This window comes from Fistularia commersonii, chromosome 4 (genome assembly GCF_037954325.1).
Source record: "Fistularia commersonii isolate RoL2024-O1a breed Wild chromosome 4, RoL_Fcom_v1.0, whole genome shotgun sequence".
NCBI lineage: Eukaryota > Metazoa > Chordata > Actinopteri > Syngnathiformes > Fistulariidae > Fistularia > Fistularia commersonii.
This window is the reverse complement of record NC_141287.1, coordinates 15,918,038-15,935,577: the sequence shown is the minus strand read 5'-3', so window position 1 is coordinate 15,935,577 and position 17,540 is coordinate 15,918,038. Positions and strand designations below refer to the sequence as shown.

The following is a 17,540-nucleotide window of genomic DNA, read 5'->3' as shown; positions in this document are numbered from 1 at the left end:
TTAAGTCGACTTCACTGTTAAACCAACACCATGGAAACATTGTTAGTCACTTCAAAGTGTGACAAGTCCATTTATTCAGTGCACTTTACAATAGTGTATTAGAAAGACACTCAGCTGAAGGCATTAACAACACAATGCAGAAATGCTCTAAAAACAGTTGTGGATTTTTTCTTGGACTTTTTGATATTAACGCACTGTGATATATTTAATCACAAGGACTGATCAGTGCAATTTTCTCAGTGTAATGAAATAAGCACAACACGAAAGAATTCCACGCGTGATCGGTTTCGGTTCTTTCACAGACAAAATGAAAATGGGAACAAAACAGCAGAAAAGTGCAATGGAGGCAAAGTGCCAAAAGTCTACATTGATAAGCTAGTATCTAATGAGTTGGATTATGGTGTTTACATCGATGCAAATTTTATGCTGAGTTTTGAGTGCATTCACCATATGGAGCAGATCTATACTGTTTTGCATTGAGATTAGATCTTGTTGAAATTGGCCAAAAACAACAGATCTCTTACTTGACATATTCACGGGGGCTTTAAATAAACTGACGGCTTGACTGTTCAAACCATCTCACCGGCAGATCAGGCACTTACTCATCTGACTTGGGAACTTATCACACTTGCATCATAGAAAAGCTTTTGCGCTCCGTCATTTGTGAGATTCTGTTACAGGAGACCATGTTGCAGAAGCCAGGCCACTGAGGGCACGAGAAATACGAATCAGCGGGAGCAAATTTAAGTCTAGCTGTGTATTAGACACATATAAGGTTGTGTTTTGGCAGTGGGGGAATCCACACCGGGAGCTCACCGTTACGAGAAAGTAAGGGTGACTAACCAACCGCTTACAGATTAACCCGCACTGGACAGTGAGGCTGATATTTGGAGTTTGCTCCGAGGCTATCTGCTGTAGCATTTTGCCACCTGCTGGTCTTTCAGTCAAACTACAGCGGGTCGTCAACCGCCATCCCTTTTCCTCTGTCAATCAGTCTTTGCACAAAGATTTTGACATGATTCTAAAGGATTTTTCTTTTTTTGTTTAAATGTCAGGTCCTGCTGTTGCTATTTTTGTTGAATCACAAACACACACATATTGCTCTTATTTGTGTTTTTTTTTTTTTCCCCAAATGTTTTCAGCAGGCGGAGTTGCCTCACACGTAGTTGTTAAGCCTGTAACCGCTGCTAGAAAGGGAGCACAGTGAGGGAGCGTGATTGTCCTTTAGGGCCTCTGGGGGTTTGTAGGGGGGGGCAGGGGGGTAGATGTTGTTGAAGGCAGGGGGAGGCAATGGAGGCTGATTCCTCTGCCTGTGAACATAGTTCTGAGAGCGGTTTGCGCTGCTGCTCCAGCACAGCACCAGCCCTCCGCACAGACTAAGGCAGGCCGAGGCATAACCCAGATAGACAGCCAGCCCAATCTCGTATTTCATCCCGGCGGGAAGGAAGGGGTCGTAGAAGTCCATGATGACATCGTTAGTGGTCCAGCATACGGTGGCCAGGCAGAGGATACCGGCACAGAGGAAACAAATGCCGCCACTCAGCATCAGAGGAGACTTGATTAAGGAGCCGTGGGCGAATCGAGTGCACTTCATCCCCGTGACGGAAACCAAAGATGCCAGGACTGAGGTGATACAGGAGAGCAGCATGAGTGCCCGGGCAGCCTAAGAGAAGACATACAGGTAAGGGCTCTGCCTTTCCGAGGGGAGAACTCCCGTCTCAAATTCAGGTAAAAAAAGCTAAGTTGCACTGGAGTTGGCTGGTGAAGGACTGAAACTCAGACAACTCTCAGCTGTGAAACCAGCTTCATGCAACAGCCATTTAAGTCAAACACCGCTTGGAGCATCATTAACTGTGACAGATTTTAATGCGGCGTTTCTCAACGAAACTGAGGAAACCAAAGGAGGGACATTCAAACAGATGGATTTGTCAGAGGAAAACTAAGAGAATTTAATTTGTTCACCACCAAACAAATATGTGTGAGGAAAAGGGGATTACACTGCAGTGAGAAGACAGTGATTTTGGCGTTAATGTGACCAAAATGTCTATATTGATTTTATCTGTTGAAGAAAAAACAATGGAAAGTGGGATACACAGATAAAGTGAGTTCAATACTTTCATTTCATTGCATTGACTGTTCACAGTACTCTTTAATGTATACCATAAAACAGGCCAGACAGTAAATGGAAATGATCAATCGAGCGAGTTTAACACAGAAAATTAAAACATTAAATACCATGTTTGGCACAAGTCTTCAACAATATTTCTAAAAAGGTCTGTAATTTCGAATGGAATTGTGTTTTAAGTGAACAGCAACCAGCAACTAGGTGTGTGGTGATTTGTCAGCGTAAAAGTGAACCGTTTGCGTTCAAACAAATCTCAGTAGCACAGATTATAATCACTATTGACATATTGGTGTAAGTCTGTGTGTGTGTGTGTCGTACCTGCAGGTCAGGAGGCAATGCCAGCAATGATCTGTACACCTGACACTGGTAGATGCCAGTGCTGTGCCACGCGCACTCCATCCACAGGCCTTTCATGTAGGACGTGGTCGTGATGATGTTCGCCCCCACGTAGGCTGTGCTGCGCCAGTGGGGGAGAACGGTTGCCACGACAGTTCCCACAAGCCCCAGCAGGGCTAAAAAGAAGCCGAGGAGTTGCGCTGCCATGCTGGCCATGATTAGCTGACTTGCTGACCTGGACGGGTTCCCGAACTGCAGCGTGAAGCAAAATCCCCAATTAGCTGGCGAGCACAAAAGCAGACAGTTAGGGGCACCGGATAGAAGAAAAAATAAACACAGGCACAATTACAAGCCCCCTCCGAAGAGAGGATGCACTTTCGGAAAAATTCGACGGTCCCCCCCAAGCTGAGGATGTGGATGAATTCCCCCTGCATGATTCTCCGCCATACAGTAATTCCTCTGAGGTTATATCCGGTCACAGAGTTTGATTCATTCCTCAAGTGTCTGAGAAGTACGGGATAAAAATATTGCAGAAATGATCAGTCCCCGCTGAGTAGCAGGCGACTGCATCTGTAACTAATGAGAGCTGTGTTCGGCTTCACCTGTTTAAAGCCTCTCTGGAGTGCAAGCACCAGCCGTCTATTTGTTAAACTCCCCGCCAACCCCCCAGGAGAAGAGAGGGAGAAGGAAATCAAACATTTACAGAAACCAACCAAGCTGAAAGTACTTTTATGAAACACTAACTTTGAAAATGTCCACAGCTTTGCAGCGTAATTGAGAGAGAGAATCTGAGAGACTGGATGGCAACAGTCCGCCAGACAATATCCACTGTCTGCAGAGTTTACCGGCTACACAAATTTACCCTTAGATATATGATTTGGCAGGGCAATGACATAACCCGAGACCTCGGAGGAGCATGTGAGGAGTTGAGCATTTACTCAAGTTACTTCCTTGTACTTTTTCATGACCTCAACAATATGTTCCTGGTCAAACGGTGATGATTCAGAGCGATACCACCCCGGGGTTTGGAGAAACACAATGTCACCTCGGAAAAAAATACATCCACTGGCCTTTTATACCATACCTTGTTTAGTGAACTGAAATCATAGGAAGCGAGCAATCGATAGTTATACAGATGTAGTTTTCAGACTTCCGCTGAGAACAGTGGCTGGCACTGCTCTGGCCTCTTAAAATACTGGAGATACAAGGCCTACTGTGTTTACTTCATGATGGCTACGATCAGACACGACAGGCAAGCAACAGGAACAATGGGATGACTATGGCTAACATTTTGTTTCACTGTTGTTTGTCTCTGAATCCTACAGGATGGAGCAGAGCCACAGAGTTACTGCCGGCACAGAAGGTCTCTGAGACCTAAACTGGACCTCCGCAGCGTGACATGGAGCGATAACAGAGAATAACTAAATGCGGGGAGAATCACGGTACACACTGGGAGTAAACAACAGTTAGTGATGATGAATATAAAAAGGACAAATATTTATTTCACTGAAATATCTTAAATAGAAAAAAAACACATATAAACACACAAATTATAATAGATGGATGGATATTAAAATGGAGATTTTGAAGTGAATGCATGTCATTTTTTTTCCTTTATGTATACAATTTCTTTTTCTCTTTGTGAATCAACATTTGAAATTCAATTTGTACCCACAACTGTAACATTTAGATGTTTTTGTCCTCGCAACGTCTTCACGAAGAAACACTGATGCAATAATACGGATCACAAAAATTCACTTTTTACTAGCTCGTCATAGAACAAAACAGAACAAAAAAACAGTCCTTATCTTAATACTCACCGATGGAGTAAGGGTAGGATTAGCAGGCCATGATCACAAGTGCCAAACTAATATACGGCTCCTGAGAATCAGACGCATTTAGCAAAGTTCCGGATAAATGGGACCATTGGCACTGATGCTGCACTGACCAGCTCCTTCTGTCTCTGCCTCAGCCTGAAATGACAGCGATACAACAGTGTGCTGCAGGCCTGTCAGATATCTGACTGGCCGGTGTTCAACACCATCACCAGCATTATCCCTGTCAGCAACATCATGTCAATTCTGACATGGGAGACAGTCCTCCGTTGGCTTGTTACACCACATGAACAGGGCTGGTGTTGATGCTGCGGACCCAGAGGCAGAGGACTGTTGCTAAGCAAAGACAGAGAAGATACTGTCCTCGTGATTGTTTGTTTTTTTTTCAGTCTCAATTCTTCAAATCATGTCCAGGTCTGTGGGAACAAAAAACACCAAGTAAAAAAAATCATTGGTAGATTATCAATATTCAAACTGCAATTATATGCCAAAAGGCATCACATTGAACTCACCAAATTAAGCCAAATGAGACGTTTCACTCTTTCATCATTTGTTTACATGCACTATTCTGCATATTGCAAAGCATGCCTTGCAAGTTAACAATACGCTGCAGGATCTTATCTGGACTCTTGGCAACCACGGTCTTCAACCTCGCGCTCTCCCTCAAAATGTAACCCACTGCGAGATCCTATTGTTAAAGAAAAGTGTTGTTCCGGCACCTGGATCCACACATGTAGCATTCAGCCCTTCAGTGTGAGCTTGTCAGTTAAGGGATCATCCTCTCCAAGGTCTGCCTGCGGGAGACGCCATTTGAGTGCGGAACACCTAATAGTCTTAGTTAACCTTGAATAATCCTGTGATTACCGGCTGAGCCTTTGCTGGTTTGTACTGGAAGGTAACAACAGTGGAATGGCATGTGAAGTCATAAGGCATTTTTTCTGTTCTGAGACATAGTACTCTACAGGACACATGCGTTGTATGCATCTACATACACATATACTGTAAGTAAACAGACAGACACACATTAAAGGTTTAAACCAAAATAAATCCAACAAGAAACAAAAACTGTCACAGTCCACTTAACCCTAGACTTCTTTTTCCATCTATCACAAATTTCTGGCCAACTTGTCATGGCAAGTGAACTTATTAAGGGAAAGGTGATTATCAGTCAGATTACTGAAAAATTGATTAAAAAAAATACATCTTTCACCATAAGAATATGGAAAATAAACACATAAGAAATGGTAGGCAACCATTTTCAAACCAGGAAAACAACATGATATCCTTTTCCTTATTATATAAATGTTCACATCCAAATACCTCCAGATGCCAAACATCACATTAAAGCAAAATCTTTAAAACTGCGCACTCATCCTGATGCATAAAGTATAAGCTCAGATGGATAAGGTAGATTGACACCTTATTAAAAGCTCTTGAAAGATCACGACCACATAATGAAGGCAAAGATGAGACCTATCACGCAGGACAGCCTTAATTACGTCGCCTTCACAGTGGCCGGGATGGAGAGGAGGTGAAGAAACATGCGAGCAGGTTGGAACTGGTGGAAAAAAGTGTCAAGTGTGATAATGAGTATTAAAGGAAAGCTAGAGAAGACACGAGGCTGAGCTGGAGGCAGCAGAGGTGAAGATGTGGATGTTCCTCCTCTCGCGGAGCACCGATTAGTCCATCAGGAGGACAGCATTTTTTAGATGTTTTGGTGATGAAGTCAGACCGAGACGGTTAGGATATGAACATCTGGGGAGAAGGAGGTTGGAGCTTCCAGGGAGGAGACCAAGATGAAGACCTGAGAAGAGGTTTATGAATGGAGGGAAGGAGGACAGGAAGTGTGCTGGTATGGGAAGAGGATGCAGAGATGGTTAGATGTAGGAAGATGGTTGGCAGTGGAGACACTATAAGAGCACAGCTTAGTGGAGAAGAAATTGACAGCCGATCTTCTAAAAATGTAAATTTTGTTGCTGCAAGGTTTCACCATGTGTGTCCACCACAACAAAGAAGAAGGTTGTTTCCAAAGTAAATCAAATGTTTTATATCTATTACCCGATGTTTGCCAGGTCCACATACACCGAGAGCACCTACATTTCTTGACAGAAAACCAAAACGCCCCGAGTTTTATTCATTACCATGAGATCTTTTAGGGCTCTTTCTCCAGCCGAGCTGCTCCTCTCTGGACTCCTGGACAACTTCACGCCGGAGGAAAGCAAGGCTTTCACACGGTCACCGCTGAGTTCACTGTCACGGCGTCAGCTAGTGCTGTTTGGCGCTGCTATCCTCTTGGTATCTGTAATCCCGAACCGCCACAACCCTTGAGAAAATTACAAGAAACTTTTAGTTGACGTTTTTAATAAATACAGCAACGTTTTTTTCCCTTGAATAATTACGTCGCAAACATTAATCGCTAATGTTTCCATCTCGCTAGCAAACTTGCTTAGGTTAGCTACGTGCTTGCTAGCCGCGTATCGTGTAGCCGACGCGCAGAGAATTGTTAGGTTGTCTATCGTTTTTTTTTTTTTTATTTTCCCCACGCTGAAGTCATTTCACTCTCGCATTTTAATAACATTAAGTAATGTTAAGAAACGCCCCGAAAAATGCCAGGTCATTCGCGGTGGCTCACAAACCTGACAAGTACAGGAGAAGCTGTCGCTTCCGCCCGGCTAGGAGCGTCATGACCGGCGGCGACGGCAGCGGCTTCCACGACTTCTTCCAGAAATTGCCTTCAGAGATCTTTGACATGATCCTGGAAAAACTTACCAGTAGGTGTTTCTTGCTTCATGGTTAACTAAACCTATCAAAATTAGATTTCAGTGAATTAATTCTTTGAATGACATCCCTAAACCACATAATACTGACCTTGCGTGTCTCACCCCAAAGGCAGGTTAGCTTTAAGTGGTTGGGTGAAGGGAACGACTTTCCATAGGACTTGAAAATGACTTATTTGTGTGAAAATTGTTTCTAAAAGAAAACAACTCATTTACACAATTATGGACCGACAGAATGAGAGCGTAGGGAAAAAAAACTCTTCGTCACAAAATGTAAACATATTCAAAATAACCGCATACGGTGGCACAGCTGTGTTTACCCCATCTTACCAGCTAACTGTGATTTATCCCTTATTTGTCCTCAAAATGTAATACTAAAGTATATTTAATGTTAGTGTTTATTATTCATTGTGTTATATAGTTATACCTGCTTTGCGTATCTGTTATCAGTGAGGGACATCAGTGTGTTCAGCATGGTGTCAAAGGAAATGAACACTTTTGTTATGTGTCACATCAACACTTTGGCCTGGCGGAATAAGATGATCAACCCCAGCTTCCACCATCTGACCTGCAGCGAACAAACATCCACCGTTAGACATTACAGAGACCTGGGTGAGTTGCAAGGCACCATGTGCACAAGAATGTCCAATTCCAATACCTGTTGATCCTCGATCAAGCCTGTCACAAGTTCTCTCAGATTTTCTTCACATGCTTTTGCAGCTTTGTTGTTCAAGAGATGCACCTTGTTGCTGCCAACAAAGGAGAGGCTGAAGTTTATTTTTCAGAAGCTTTCACAGGTAACTAAGATCAACAACAAGACACTTGTCCTTGCTGAACCACGTGTGTGCAGGTCGTTCATTCTTTTCTCGAAATAAATATTTGATGTTTCTCGATTGACTCACGGACTCCCATCAGTTTTGTCACTCAAATGGAAAAACATAAATTTTAGCTGAGGACTTTATGATTAATTGAAATATATATTGAAAAAAATAACAATTAGGATGAAACATGTGTACAGCACAGTGTGTTTTGTCTTCATTGATGTTAATTAATTCCTATTGAAGATACTGCCTTTCAAAAAATAGCTCCACTAAGCTGTTTAAAAGGTGAGACAATGCATAGGGAACCATACACATTGAAAAAATAAAAATTAAAAATAATAGACATACATATGTATATTGAATCAGTTGTGTTTTGTATGGTTTTGCCAGCAAATTAATTTGAGCACGAATGCTAACAAACTCGACTTGATGCTATTTACAGTATCCATAGTATAGTAGATAGTGAGTTGCTATGCCTACATTATACTCTGAAATGTTACTTTTGTTCTAGTCCTAAACTCCGTTATACTAAACTTTGAAAACATAAAACTGAATGTTTACCTCTTTCTCAGCTTTCCTGTTTCATGTTGGAGCAGTGCTCCGTAGCAGGCTGCATTGGATTCTATTGCTATGGAGTTTTCCTGCAGGTGAAAAGCCTTATAAAAAGACTCAATGTGATTAAATAATGTGGGTAAAGGAATGAGTTTGATATTTTGTGAACAACCTGATTGTTTCTTAAGAGCTTCTGTTCTCTTCTACCTGCCTCTTTCACTAAAAAAATCACATTAAATGTAGTCGAGCTTTAATATAGTGCAGAAGTTGCTTTCTAATCAATTTGATACGAGACAAATGACAAATCAAACTTAATAAACGAAAGTAGGAACCTAATGAATACACAATGAACTATGTGCAGATCTGAGTGTTATTAAATGGAATAAATAATATGAAAAATTATGTAAAACACGTGTCATGGTCCTCGGCTGATCAAATGAGGTCATCTCTTTTGTTGAATCCATTATTCAGAAGAGATTCATAGTTTTGTTGAATATCAACCAATTTTTCAAGACACATTATTGTAGTTGTCCTTTGACTTGTCACCAGTTTTTACAAAAGTGACCAACTTTTATGCAAGTTCAGAAGTTTTCTCCACATCAAATCCTTGACGAGTTCCACATTTCTATCATTTGGTGCAAACATGAAGCTAATATCCCTGTGTTTGGAATACACTCGAGAGTTCTGGTTGTAGTTTAACATGCTAGAGCAGGGATTTATATGCACAAACAGTGTCATCGCTGCTTGGTTCTCAAAACAAAGATATCACTGAAACTCAACATTGCTTCATCACTGGGATTTATGTTTCAGTGCCAGGTTAGGAAACCAACATCCCGAGGATTTCCCCCTTGGATAATGAGGGATGTAACTTAAGTTTAAGGTACACAGTTGCGGCTAAATCTAATCAGCATTGTAAGATGTTATACAGCAGAGCTGGAGAATAGCTAACCACAAGTTAACATAGTCACATGGAGAGATACTTAATTGAGAGATATTTAATCAGAAAGTGACGGTCTGAAGTGAAATTTATATGTAGCAGAAGGAAGACTACACTATTCAATAGTTATATGACAAAACTTTCAAAAGCCCAGAAAATCTTGTTTTTTTCCACCATCATGTAATGAATCTATGTTTTGATTACTTTATAGACATTAATTGCTGGGTGGAATGAACTGGAGTGTTACAGAGTGTTCAGCTTCCTGTGCGACCTCACAAACCTGCTTCAAAAAATGGAGTTAGTCGTTACTGGAAAACCAGGTGTTTGTGCATTCTTCTTGTTCCAGAAAAATATAATTTATCCCTCTGTCTCAGTGTTGTGGAACAGAATGTCCTGCCACACAAGCTTCCGAAACTCTTTTAAAAGGCAAAATAAAAAACACTATTTTCCTCCGTCCACCCACAGGAGCGAGAGCTTACCTGGAGCTGCAGCTCCGGTTTTTCTGTCGCTATGTCCTCCTCGATCCGTGGTCAAATGAATGTGACAGTCAGTTTTGGTTGCTGCAAATACTGAAGCCTTGGCCCATGGTGAGGCAGGCACGTTTACTCTTCATCCTTTATGGGCCGATGCTGACGCAAGGTAGGAAAACTCAACAACATTCAGCAGACCTTTAAATTGCTATCGCATTATGATAAATAATAAGATGAAAGTCAGAGTGTGGTTAAGGATTTAATATGATTTCATGGTTCCTGTTTTGTCTCTATGTAAGCTGCAGCCGGACGGAGTGTGAAGGGGAAATCAATAGAATACAATTTATTTTATGTTTATGCATTACATTGATCTTTGCAATATATACATCCCAAATACCAATTACAGAACTAACTGGGCTGGTACTAAAAGTCTACCATTACTGTTTGGTACCAGCCAGGGGTGTATCCAACATTTTAGGACTGACATTATCAGTCTGCCTGCATAAACACCAAATTTCACTCACATCCAAAGTTAAGTAATATTGCAACCTGACAAAAGATGCTCACCTTGTCTTTGGGCCTCTGGAGATTCCGGTCACTTGAATGCACATCAAATCATGAATGGAAATATGCTTCCCTAGAAACTATACAATTTATGAGCTCGTACAATACAAAGAAAATGTGTCTGTTTCGTGCAATACCTTTTTGATTTTTCAGAGTATGCCGGCATGAATAGTCTCCCAATATGATAACGGATGTTATTCTTTCCTCCTTGCAGGTGCCATCGGATGGCAGGAAGTGGCAGAGAGGGAGCTGCCCCTCAGCAGTCTGTGGGAGCTAGCAGGCACTATCTTCATGCTTTACAGCAGCCTCGAAGTTAAACGCTGGAATGTGGACTCAACGCTGGCAATCTTGGAGGAGCTCATCTGTATCAGGCCTCTTTGATACTTGTTTTGTTTGATGCATGAATATTAGATGAAGCTGCGACATCTGTACAAACTGAAACTTTTAAACCCCAAATCACATAAACAAGCAACTGCAATTGGTTCTTATTTATTTGGGGTAAAATAGATTGCAAGAAAAAATCAATATGTAGAAGTTGATATCTTCATTGTGTTGACGGCTCATTTTTTTAAGACGTTACAAATAACTCAATTTCCTGTAGCTATCAACACGTCAAACTGCTGATGAAAATTTGCCCATGGCTAAATCTAGCATTTGCATGATGGGCCTTATTGCTTTTTCTTTAACGTGCATTTTCTCCTTTGCGATAAGAAAGATGCGTATTTCTTCCAACAACCTCCAAAAGTCACTGCAGTTTACACATTTAGTTATGTGTCACATTGCCCATGCGTTTATTTAAATGAATGCTGGCATCAAGCATTCATAGTGAAATACAGGAATAATAGCTTCAGCTAATGTGCTGTCAAAGCAAACCATTTTGACCTGGAACGATTGTGAAGGTTGTAGCTTCACCGAGTTGACCGTCGTTTTGGTTGTGTTTCACCGCATCCCCAGCATTTCCTCAGCCGTGGCATCTGGAGAACGTTGCCCGTCTAATGGTACTCAGCGGCAGCAAGTTCTGCTACAGTTATCTGGCAAGCAAGGCCATCAGTGGGCGAATCAACGAGATCTCAAAACTCATCGTCTACATAATATTGGTGGGTAATCTGGAACGTGGGCTCATTATTTAAGGACAAGCATGATTTTGGAGGACATAAATGGATGAGTTTGCAAGAGTATTAAATGCCAACTGGACGTGTGCACAGAGCCACGGAAAATTGTGTTGTCATTGTACTTTGTCATTTGAGTGAATTATAGTTCTAAGCGGCTGTTCGCCATTTAATAGTTCTCCCTCAATGCTCCTCCCCAAGGTGTGTGAGAAAGAAAACTATCCCATGACGTGGGCGGTGACTCTGGTGGAGCAGATCTGTAAGGTTTTTAACAGAGCCTCTGAAAAATTCTGCTTCATTCAGCATATGGAGAACATGTTTGCAGAGGTCATGAGGGACTTCATAGAGGCTGCTGTTGCAGGCAAGTTGAAAAAGTGACATCTTGGATAAGTGCTCTAAATTGCCTCAATGATGAAAGCAATTTGAAAAATGGCTGTAGTTTTGTTAGTAAAATTGTTTGTGTTAGAAAATAATTTTCCAAAGAAATCTTTGCATCCTTCCAGAATGACATTTGCATGTAACCCTACATAAACCTTTATAAAGTAACAACATGTCTTCCCAGGAAATAATCACGAAGACTGGGAAACTCTGCAGACCTTCTCCATCCTGCTGAGCTCCAGCGCTCGCTTCCACGCTAAATTCCTCTTCACTTTTTTCAAGTAGAAATTATCTAAGCGAGATCTTGAGTGTGATGCCATGGGGATGAGGAAGAATCACGTCAGTAATGGAGGGACGAAGATGTGTAGGATTGAATGGCATGTGGAGGAAAGGCTGCTATGGCAACTTTGGAAGGTTAAAACCTTATGATGCATTTTGTTCACAACTGCATTTGTTTTTGAAAAGAACAGTTCACGTCCCCGTTCTGGTCTGGGGCAAATGTTCTCCAAAGTATCTGTCCTGGACTTCTAGAGTTTCGCAGGGAATGTGTGTGTACTCTTTTATTATCAGTAGTATTTAATATTTATTTAAAGTCAACTGTTATCGGAAACTGTAATTGTACTAATAGTTACTAGACCGTGAAGATGTTATTGACTAAAATTTGATTCGATTTTGATGTTGTGTTTGAATGTTCACAGATTAAAGATCGCTTTTAAACTGATCGTAGGACAATTACCAAAATGCACTCATTAAACAACAACAGAGGTTTATTATTTTGCAGGCGGTGTTGACATAATCGACCCAGAAACAATTGCAGTGAAGTAGAATAAAAAAAAAAAAAAATCATTTTAAAACTTCAAAACACAGTTAATCAAAGTAAAGGTTACACAAGTAGGTAGCTGTCATTGGAATTCGGGCGCTTTAAATTAGGCTCCCATATATATTTATATATGCTCACAGTTGAATAGAACGCACTAGTGCGCTATTGGATAGTGCTATAAATATAAGGCCTACAGCAGCACGAGAGATGAATCCATGAGACCATCATCAGGCATTTCTCTCAGTCATATGCTCAGTGTTCTGGTACGACCTGCCAGCAGGAAACAATACATTACATGCAGATATACCATCTTCCCCTGTTCTAGCAGGGTGAACTTTATTTGGACCTGAACTATTGCAGGGGTTCTCAAAGTCAGGGCAGGAACCCCCGGAGAGATTGCACTATTTAAAAAAGAAAAGAAAAAGAAGCAATACCTTTTGTAATAATCAGCCAGAAAGACCTGAAGACTTTGCAAGAAAATAACAATGATCTATAGCAGAAGATGAAGAGCCATACAGCTTAAGTTCGCGTCTGATTTTGAGAACCCCCGATCTATTTATTTAAGCACAATGTTTAAAATGGCATGCATCCATGCACGGGTTTGGGTGCAAGGATTGCATTTGTGTTTATATCTTACACTTCAAACACTCAAAGGAGGTATGAGTGCTGTTGGAGGACTTTGTCCTCCTCAGTGTGATGCACAAAGCACACATTAAACCGAGTAGAAGAAATCAATGATCCTATCACAGAAAAAGTCGGGCAAAACTAGTGGAATTGTGAGGACTGTACGTCAGACAACTAAAATAATACAGTGATGTGTAATAAATACGCAGTACTCTTTAAAATCAATTTTTCGAAAAACTGAGGCACATGTTGAATAAGATAGAATTAGGTAAAACTTTTTTTTTATGACGCGCGCAATAATTTATAGAAGGTGATGATAGGGGAATTGGATACACAACACAATCTACCACCTAAACCACATGACAAGGTGATACTCACTGTGCAATTTGTTCTATGGATACATATATGTATATTTCAAGAAGAGATGCAACAAGGAAATATCACCAAAAGTAAAACAAGCATTTGCATATGACAGTGAGGACAGAATCAGCTGTTTTGGCTAGTGCGGTGGGATTACCTTGCAGCCAGTCCAAGCCCTCCTGCAGGCCGTCCCCTGCCACAGCATTGCTGGCACTGAGGACAGAAAAGAACATGGTGAGGAGCTCATCTCCTCCAAGCACACACTCACTTTCTCATGACTTCCAGGATTCCTGGATGTTAAATCCCCGTGATTCCTAATCCGTCTGCCTTCCATCTGTCTATTGAGTAAACAAGTCCGGAATCATGTTTGTAAACGTCCAAAAGGCCCGATGGCCAGAAGAATAATGAAGCCGAGGCTCCCGGATATCGTGCCCGAGGCAAAGACAAGACCGAGTGCGATGGGATCTTACCAAATGTGCCAGGGTTTGTCTTTGACGTTCTCCAAACGCAGCATCTGGGAGACCCTGACAGAAGACATGGCCTCCCGCAGGTCCGTCTTGTTGGCGAAGAGCAAGACGGGGATCTTTCTGCTGCAGATATCTGGACAACCCCGCACAAATACAGATGAATCATCAGTTATTACTTGAAAAAAAGAAAAAAAAAAAAACGTAAAATGGATAAATGAATAGACATACATCCATCAGAAAATTATAAAGAAGTCAGTCTTCTAAATGTAATAATTCCTTTTATGTACATCTTCATGTACGTTGTTACATCTTATATAGACATATTTAACATTTTTTCCTTTTTTTTCATCCTGTTGTCCACTTTTATCCTTGTGCATTTTTTCTGTCTATTTTTTGTGGATGTCTTGCTATCTTTTTCTCTCTTATTTATATTTTTGCTCATAGTTATTGATATTGTCATTGTTGCGCTGCTGTGTCCCCGATGGGGATCAAAAAAGCACTTTTTTATCTTATCTTATTAGAATGAGTTAATATTTTTATGGGTTGGAGAATTTGGTTTATGGGTTTGTGCTTTACAGGATGGATGGAATTCATTCTCGAAAGTGTCCAAACTATCCATCTCCATACTGTCCTGGAGTGAAGATTGCAGTGGGACTGTAGCCTATCCTAGCTTGGATTGGCCGAGAGGCGGGTTTCACCCTGGACTGGCCCTTTATGCGGCCAATCAAAGGGCCGTATATAGAGACATGCAACCCTCTCATTCACAGGTGTGGAAGATGTTGGATCTCCAATGAAACTCGTGCATGCTTGTGGACTGTGAGAGGAACCTCACACAGACACATGGAGAACATTTAGACATACAAGACCTCCATTTATCAATCAACCCCTAAATAACTGTTTAGTGACTATAGCGGACTGAAAGTGACGGACAAATCCTTCTCGTCGTCGTAACAGGCCTGCGAGCTTCGGAACCGCCAGATCTTTTTCAACAATGTCCAGCTTTTCTTGATTAGTCTTGAAAATGGCTTTGAGAATAAATCTGCAAGCACAATTTTTTTCTTTTCCTTCAGCCATCATGGGTTAATAAATTAGTTATTATATCAACACAACTGTATTTGTGTTTGTGTAGCCCGCTACAGATGCAGCCTGCTAGCTCTGGCTAGTACACTCTCTGACTATCAAATCAAAGAGTGTGAGGCATGCCAACGTTAGCGTAGCCTTCTAGAAGGCCTTGGTATCACAACTCAAAATCTGATTGATAGAAGTAACAATTTCATTGACACTTATTTTTCTCTAGAGCGCCTGTGAATCTGACTCTGCAGGCCTCCAGGCAGATTTATTTGACTTTTACCCTGGCAACAAATAACGACTGAAATGTGATTGGTTAAATGCTTTCACATGAAAATAAATGTCTGGAAACAGAAAAGTCAGGGAAAAATCTATGAGGGGAGGGTATTATTTAATAAATATTCATGGCCAAAATGTAATTAAAATCAGTCTGTGATTAAAATATTTTTTGGGCCAGCAGAGAAGGCCTTGTAGGCCCGGACAGCCCACCATTGCAAGACCCCTGTTGGAATTCAACCAGCAACCCCCTTGCTGTTTAGTGGAAGTACAAACCGACCACCTGTCATGGGTCTGACCTCTCATATTTTGCCACATCACTAGAAATAAGCGCATCAGAGAATGCATGCTGGTGGAAGAGGAAGGCACTTTCAGAAGGCTGACCCTCTTTTGCTTCTCAGTGCTTCTGCAGAAATCTAATACCCTCTAATTGATGTTGCATGGGTGAGAATGCGTGTGATGGAGGCAAAGTGCTCTCAGGCGATGCTTTGCACAGCCGAAGGTCTCCCGCATACCTTCGTGGCTGAGGAGAGTGTCCAGCTCCTCCTTGGCGACGACCATCCTCAGTTTATCGCTGCTGTCAATCACAAATATGATGGCATGGCTTTCTCTGAGGAGCATAGGAGAGAATTGGGCTCGGACCCCTTTGGTTTTTGACAAGAACGGCGAGTGCGCGTGTGCATACTTGTAGTAGTGCTCCCAGAGGTTTCTGTATCTGCTCTGGCCAGACATGTCGAACACCGTGAAGGACAGGCTGCATGCAGGGGCGAGATGAAGAGGAAGCTAAGCGTCCAAATTACAACCGGGGAACACCAATGCGTGCACGTGTACCTCGAACTCTTGAACTTCTCGACGTTGAAGCCAACGGTCGGGACTATCTCCTGTTGCTGTGTCTGGACGCGCACGATCACATGCAAAGACGGGTGGGTGAAGATGGAAGTGTGTCAACATGGAAGTGGTGCGGGATTACAAAACGGGGTTTACCTGGCTTACATGCTTCCACTCATCCGACAGCGGGCCGAGATAATTCGAACTCTGGGAACAAATTCGGAATTTTAGGCACATCCCGAAAGGTGGCGGAACAGGAATCAAACCCGGTCGGACATTACTCACGTTGGGCGGCTTTAGCTGGTTGATGATCGTCGTTTTTCCGCTGTTGTCGAGCCCCAAACACAACACGTTGACCTCTTTCTTCTTGAGGCCAAGCCAGCCCGACAGTTTATCCAGCAGCCCCATTAGACCCAATTAACGCCACGGCATTGAAATATTTACCACATCGCCCCATAGATGGTCCGACGGCTGGAGCTAAACCGCAGCGGGCCTACGTTTGCGGAGCCTCGGGAAAACAAACAGCAAGGGTAAACACGGCTGCCGGTAATTGCCGTGAAGCTGAGATGCAGCCTGTGCATCCGCGGCTTGTGACAGGTAATCCTATTAGGACGAATTAAGCTCCGCCAACCGCCCGGTGACCTGATGGCGGTGCGCGGAGCTTCCCGGGCTCCTCGTCCAGATACAAACAAACACACACCCGCACAAGCTTATCTGCCTCCATCTCCCGCCGCTAAAATAATTGGGAGTCGTGCGCGCGTATCTGTGTGTGCGCGCCGATCTTTAAGGCAATTCAATCCATCTGTAATAAGTGGCGTAGTCGTAAATCTGCAATAAATTGGATATAAAATGTATAAACACACGCACACAAAAAAAAAAGCAAGGCGCGGGTCAAGGTTTTCTATAAGAGAAGCTGCGGGATTGGAGTCGTAATGAGGGAATGTGTCAACAGGAGGGTCGACTGAGGCAATCTTCTGGTGCTGCCTGACGCTTGAATTTCCATAATAATTGCGGGGATCCATCATGTCAGCGGCGGAGACGGTCGCCAGATCAACAGCTCCATCTCTTGGCTGATACTCAGACCTGCAGTCCTGGGAGAGCCGCGATCCAACGGCAACAAATCTAGTGGCACGATGATTGACGCCGCGTTGTTATCAGCCGAAGGCGTCCGATCTTGGCTTTTCTCCTCTCAA

General features: G+C 42.3%; 3 protein-coding genes across 8 annotated transcripts; 1 reads left to right on the top strand and 2 right to left on the bottom strand.

Moving 5' to 3' along the window:
• Positions 1 to 66: 66 nt before the first annotated feature.
• On the bottom strand, positions 67 to 5,111 carry LOC147234887 (claudin-14-like). Its single transcript, XM_086145560.1, has 4 exons — positions 4,809 to 5,111; positions 4,282 to 4,712; positions 2,444 to 2,742; positions 67 to 1,663 (listed from the first exon to the last, which is right to left on the bottom strand). Exons 3-4 carry the CDS (start codon positions 2,675 to 2,677, stop codon positions 1,157 to 1,159), a joined length of 741 nt encoding a protein of 246 aa, XP_086001686.1. The 5' UTR covers positions 2,678 to 2,742; positions 4,282 to 4,712; positions 4,809 to 5,111; the 3' UTR covers positions 67 to 1,156.
• A 1,868-nt stretch (positions 5,112 to 6,979) lies between these two features.
• Positions 6,980 to 12,189, top strand: LOC147234886 (F-box only protein 47-like). Its single transcript, XM_086144520.1, has 10 exons — positions 6,980 to 7,067; positions 7,524 to 7,685; positions 7,794 to 7,870; positions 8,467 to 8,541; positions 9,595 to 9,703; positions 9,849 to 10,022; positions 10,632 to 10,781; positions 11,372 to 11,514; positions 11,728 to 11,887; positions 12,089 to 12,189. The coding sequence occupies exons 1-10, from the start codon at positions 6,980 to 6,982 to the stop codon at positions 12,187 to 12,189; spliced, it is 1,239 nt and encodes a 412-aa protein (XP_086000646.1).
• A 468-nt stretch (positions 12,190 to 12,657) lies between these two features.
• On the bottom strand, positions 12,658 to 16,938 carry LOC147234885 (ADP-ribosylation factor-like protein 6). Of its 6 annotated transcripts, XM_086144642.1 has the most exons (9): positions 16,633 to 16,937; positions 16,504 to 16,554; positions 16,351 to 16,412; positions 16,205 to 16,273; positions 16,035 to 16,129; positions 14,179 to 14,308; positions 13,866 to 13,921; positions 13,727 to 13,739; positions 12,658 to 12,994 (listed from the first exon to the last, which is right to left on the bottom strand). In XM_086144642.1, exons 1-9 carry the CDS (start codon positions 16,753 to 16,755, stop codon positions 12,952 to 12,954), a joined length of 642 nt encoding a protein of 213 aa, XP_086000768.1. In that variant the 5' UTR covers positions 16,756 to 16,937; the 3' UTR covers positions 12,658 to 12,951. The 6 variants fall into 6 exon arrangements, 4 of the variants coding, with proteins under 4 accessions (XP_086000768.1, XP_086000769.1, XP_086000767.1 ...); XR_015105999.1 differs by having other exon boundaries at positions 13,159 to 13,921; XR_015106000.1 differs by having other exon boundaries at positions 13,727 to 13,921.
• Between the last annotated feature and the right edge of the window lie 602 nt (positions 16,939 to 17,540).